Source organism: Xyrauchen texanus, chromosome 21, assembly GCF_025860055.1.
Source record: "Xyrauchen texanus isolate HMW12.3.18 chromosome 21, RBS_HiC_50CHRs, whole genome shotgun sequence".
NCBI classification, from domain to species: Eukaryota; Metazoa; Chordata; class Actinopteri; order Cypriniformes; family Catostomidae; genus Xyrauchen; species Xyrauchen texanus.
In genome coordinates this window covers 18,143,632-18,149,340 of record NC_068296.1, presented here as the reverse complement: position 1 = coordinate 18,149,340, position 5,709 = coordinate 18,143,632, and the positions used below count along the sequence as shown (strand labels likewise).

Genomic DNA, 5,709 nt, shown 5'->3' with positions numbered 1-5,709 from the left:
TGTAACACAAAATGTATATACTTTCAGACATTATAAACCTATTTATTGGCTCTGGCTTTACCATGTGCAGTTTTAATCATGGCATCATCAGTTTAAAGTTGGACAGATACTTCTGGACGAAACCACACCTTTGGATGAAGATCCTCTATAATCACTTAATTAACTTTATTATGAGCCTAGATGACTTTACACTCTACTGTGGATTAGATCTGGAAAAAGAAACTGGTCTACTATAGGTCAGGGTTTCACCTTATTAGATGTCTATGTTGTTAATTCTTTGAAATATACAATTAGTTCAAACTATATGAACACATTCTGCTTCCTTTATGACCACAGTGACTGCTAACCTAAACCAGTGGCTTCGACAAAGCAAGTAAATGACGCAGCAAGGAGGTAATGACATATGAATGCTGAAAATGGTGGGTCTGTCCCCATTGAACCTAGTGCTGAACATAATGGGTGCTGATTTTCACCACAAGATACATTCTAATCGCAGACAGGAGTTTATAAAGACTAGAAAGATTGTACAGATTGTTACAGACATTTATTCAAAATATACAAGATACTACATACAAAAATACTATGCATCAAACAATGTAAACATGAGCACAACCAATAGTACGTCTCACAGTTTCGATATAAGACAGCTGTGATACAATCTTTCACATAGTCTCAATTGGAGCTCATTAATAATTCTAAATGTTTGTGCTTCGCCACTCTTATATGAATATCGTGGCAAGAAGGAATTCAATTAATAATAAATAAATTAAATTTATTGGCCCTGTATATGTCTGTGTAATATATATTTCATAATTACAGACCAAAAGCCTAAATGCATCTGCTGATTGCTTTTGTTTAATATCTTAATTTATTGGGAAATTAGTGAGGAGTTAGCCTGCTAACTCCAGTACTACAGAACATTTATTGTTTGACAGCCATATTCTGTCAAGTGACTATTTTATTTTATAGCAGCAATGAATCTGAAGCACTTTTCATTTGAACAAAAAGTAGCATGGGCACATTTGTCCTACCATATAATATTGGCTGACAAAGAGATAAACCTACGTACAAATTATTCTGTACAATAGTCATTGGTTTATCACAAGGCATGTTCCGCTACAGGCTTTATGTGAATATATTTTGATATGCTCTTATCGACTTATGAAGTATTATTTCGTTATTTTTGTCAATTGTTGTCATTGTTATACATTATACTATAACCATGTGATTGTTTTCTGGTTCTAAAATTATAATTCAAACGCTGCTCAATAATGTTTTATTTAATATAATCTGTGATGCAGAACACATTTTACTCTCCCTGAAAGGCACTATACACTAATTAGCTACAAACATTAAATCTCTTGAACTCATCATGGAACAAACAGAAACACTATATAACTGTTAAGAGTGCCAAACTAGTGAGGTTAAATAAGGGCTCTATGACTATATTAATCATCTTTGCATTAAAGAGTAAGTTCTAATTACATTTGCAATGTTGCATGTACTGTATTTTTGCAACCAGTGTAGAATGTAATCAATTACATGAGACAGATTTTCCTATCATTAGCTCACAGATGGTCAGTGTTTCTCACCGAATTTAGATCATATATGCATGTAATGACACATCTGTACATAGTCATTATTAAAATCAACATTTAAAAACTAACATTTTATATGTATAGTATGAATGTTATAAGCCGATATTTCTCTTGTGCCTCATCTCTTCTGCTACACTTCTCAACTGGATTTGGTTTGTTTGTTTGTTTGGTTGGTTGTTTAGCAAGGCTATCCAGCTTTTTATTCAGGAGCCAATTAAATGCTCTCTTTTAATTGGTATGATCTGGTGACCTCTCTGCTCCATTTTTCCAGTCTGGTTTTGCATTCACTCTTCTGTCTGCCTTCATGAATCTCATCGAGAGATGTCTAGACTTTCAAGACATAACCGATTTTTCTGTCTCTGTTTGCTGCAGAAGATCTGCTCCTAGAACAAGCTGTATTCAAATTGTGGAGTTCAATCTATACTGTATATGTGAGAGAATTATAGCACACTCTCTCACTTGCACTTTAAGAGGACAAACACTACCTTTGTTGCGGAATGGAAAATTGCACACTCCTTTGTTGTATTTTTGTGACTGTGTTGCAAATTACAATTCTACCAACACATATTTGGAAAATGAGCTCTGTGGGTGGTAGGAACTGCCAGTCTAAGCTTACACTAATGTTACATCATATATTAAATCTAAACTAACCTTTAACAGCTAGGTTGCATCTCGGAAAATCTTTTCCTTTTAGAGACAACATTATAAGCTATTTATGCTTCTCTAACATCTGATTATCTTCCCTCTGTTAGGCAATAGATAGGTGAACTAAATGATTTTCATGTGCTGTTTCAAAATATTTATTTTTTTCCCCAAATTGAAACCTGCATGTAGATTCTTGTTAGAATATCCCTTTGCCCTAAATGGCTACATTCAGTGCTAACTACCTTTAAGTACTATTACAGGTACATGTATCCACCTGTCTAAGCATAAAAAAAACAATTATGATATTAAAATTGCTACATCTAAATAGTTTCATGATTGATGGTTAAGCTCTTCAAAGTCTGAAAGCTGCTTCATCTGTTCCACTTGCATAGAGTGCCTTCTCACAAGCTTTTTCTTTGTCCTGAGGTTGCCTCTCTTTGGCGAGTTTGGTGCTATGGGAGCTATTGATCTGAGTCCAGCTGCAAGTGGGGATGAGGGCTTGCTGCTGGCCCCTATATCTGGAATAGGAGGGTTAGGGTTGACATTTAGCGGAGGCAGGTGGCCTGGGCGGGTGTGGGATATGTAGTCCAGCAAGAGCGTTCCAGAGCCACGCCGCTCCAATAGACCATGTGGTTTGCATCTGGCTGTGCAAGGAGAAGAGGTACTGGGATTGCTGTCCAATGACTCTCTTGAGCCTGTGAGCAGAGCAAGAGGGGATGTATTTAGCTTTCTTCTCTCCATCGGTGCCTTAGGTGAGTCTAGCATGCTGGAATCTGAGTACAGCTGGGAGTCTGACTCGTAGTGTTCATTCCCCAATCTCCTCCGGTGCACAGTATCTCTGAGGCTAGCTGGCCCAAAGTTTGCTTCAGAGCCCTCCTGCTCAGCGGGGACCGTGCTACGTCGTGCCAGTTGTTGGTGCTGTGCTAGAGATCTTTCATAGGATGCTTTGGAAGATAGAGGAAGAGACGAAGTTTGGGAGATTTTTGAAGTCTGATCCCCTACCATTGGAAACAGTATGTATTTTCCATCCACACTATTATGCCGGGACAAAGTGCCTCTTTTGGACAGGCTCAGTCCATCAACACCTGCAACAACATCTTCATCAGAGTTGGCTCTCTTGCTCTCCTCATTGGCTGCTGCCAACACAGAGGGGGCAATCAGACCCCAAGGCTCTGACTGTAGTCGCTTCAGCTGGGGAAGACGAGCCCTTTTGGGGTTTACCGGCCTCTTATTTGGAGAAGTAAGTCCATTGGTTAGTTTGGCTGCTGTGTTTGAGCTTGACTTAAACATGGTTTGAAAAGTGAATACAGTGTCTTTCTCCTCTTCTTTGCTGGGAGATGGTGATGTGTGAAGATCTATCTCTGAAGGTGAGGCACATAGTGCAGGAGGGGTTCTCTCATCCAACTCAGGCGATGGAGGAACATTCAGGTACTGCTTGGTTTTAGTTCCAGACAGGGATTTGTCAGTGGTAATGATGATGACCTCCTTGCCTTTTGCTTTGCAGGCATCCAGAAGGACTTTTAGTGTTTCTTTATCATCTGCGTTAACAGCGTAGACTAAGGCAGAGGATCCGCAACGGTCCTCCAGGCTTGGATCAGCACCGTTGGACAGAAGAAGAGACACCACCTCATTCCCTGCCCTGTGGCTGCATGCATGCATGAGCACTGTTCTTCCAGCTTTGTCTTGGATATTAGGGTCAGCTTTGTTGTCCAGTAGGTACTTGACCATCTTAGCCTTGCTGACACTCTGCTGGTCAGAGTGTTTGGACATGCAGGCCACCATGAGTGGCGTTTCTCCACGGTCGTTGCTTTCATTGATGTAGGCTCCACCCTCCAGCAGAAGCCTTGTAAGGCGCAAACGGTGGAGCCACACTGCCTTCAGCAGAGAGTTCCCATCAGTCCTGAGCTCTAGAATGTCAGCCATCACCCAGACTGGACCCAAAGCAGCCTCAGTCCTGCAAGGCAATAACAGACTGCATCTACAGTCATCAAGCAGTTTCCAGAGACATTTCCATTTCACAAACACTTCACATTGTGGTGGTAAGGTGAGGTGATTTAGATGTTTTAAACTCTCAATCACCTGCTCTACATGTATTAAATTGCCTGTCTGTCGTTTTGAAGAGCCACCAGGTGGCAGCCTGAATGCACAGGATGAGTTATTTGAAGAGACGCTGAACTGACAGTTGGATCAGGTGCGAATGGAACTTCGAATTCTTAATTCGCGCAGTGTTTGTGTAGCGTATACATGCATAAGATTTCCTTGTATGAATTAAGTGGATATATTTGTGACTTTTCTCTAATAAAATGAGCGTTGTTAAGAAATGTATTAAAAATACATTAAACATGTATTAAGAACGCGATGTTTCTAAGATGGTATTTTTGTTGACAATCTTTAATCAGTTGCTCTGGTATGAATAGCCGTCCTCAATGTCTTGTTCCAGTTCTCGAACCTCACAATTTATTCAGACCAGTTAGCCTATATGAAATGAAACCATTTGAAAATATATGGACTTAATCTGAAACAAAAAAAGGGTTTTAATAACCTTTAATTGATTACACGTGATACAATGAAATAGCCTGACATGGTTTATTAATGCATTTGAATAGGTATTAATTTATCAAATCTACTTCGCGGTAGGCTATATAGATTTATTCACACGTTTGCGTTTTCTGATAATCAAGTGCGTTCACGAAATAGCACTGTCCATGGTCCTGAGAGCATGTGAAAAATTCTCCTCATTAGGCTACTCATTTGCTTTGGAGAATAAAATACTCTCAGCAAAAGTGGCAAAGCATGTTGGTGTTGCTTTAAAGTTATTATTCCAGATACTGTTCCATCCACTACCATGTAAATAATAACTTTGATCTGTCCTCATTCACATGCATTTTCTTTTTCTCAAAAGGGTTTGTGTTCTTTTCTTATAGTCACGAGTTTCCCCTAAAAATTATTGTTGCAAACTTGGCTCATATCAGAAAAACTGATTATGTATATCATAATAATAGTTATATTGCATCGTCATTATAAAAGTATAAAAGTAATGCAAATGTTTAATGTCAAATGTTTTTCTCGGGTAATTGCGCCACGTAAATGGGTTCAAGTTATAACATTTCCTTACCTGGTAGATGCTCAGGTTTGTCATTGTAAAGTAAGTCCACGGTAAAGCGCTCCAATATTCTCTAAAAGCTGTTGAGAGGCATCGTTTCTCAGCACTGGCCGTGCAGTTATTTAGTTCAGACCTAACAGAACTGTCCTATATGTGGTTCAGTTCTGCCGTGCAGGCACCACGACGCTCCAGCAGCTCCAGCAGCTCCACTGCTTTTGTTACTCACACGCAAGAGACCAGTCCAATTGCTGCATTCCTATTTGCGCAACCAAGAGTCACTCTAAGACGTTGAGTTTATAAATAACTCCCCCTTTTTTACTTCGTGAATGAAACGTGAATCTGATTGACGTCAGAATCTACAAA

General features: G+C 39.4%; 1 protein-coding gene across 1 annotated transcript; it reads right to left on the bottom strand.

The window, feature by feature from the left end:
• Positions 1–2,573: 2,573 nt before the first annotated feature.
• On the bottom strand, positions 2,574–4,377 carry LOC127661914 (ankyrin repeat domain-containing protein 34C-like). Its single transcript, XM_052152872.1, has one exon. It carries the CDS (start codon positions 4,164–4,166, stop codon positions 2,574–2,576), a length of 1,593 nt encoding a protein of 530 aa, XP_052008832.1. The 5' UTR covers positions 4,167–4,377.
• Between the last annotated feature and the right edge of the window lie 1,332 nt (positions 4,378–5,709).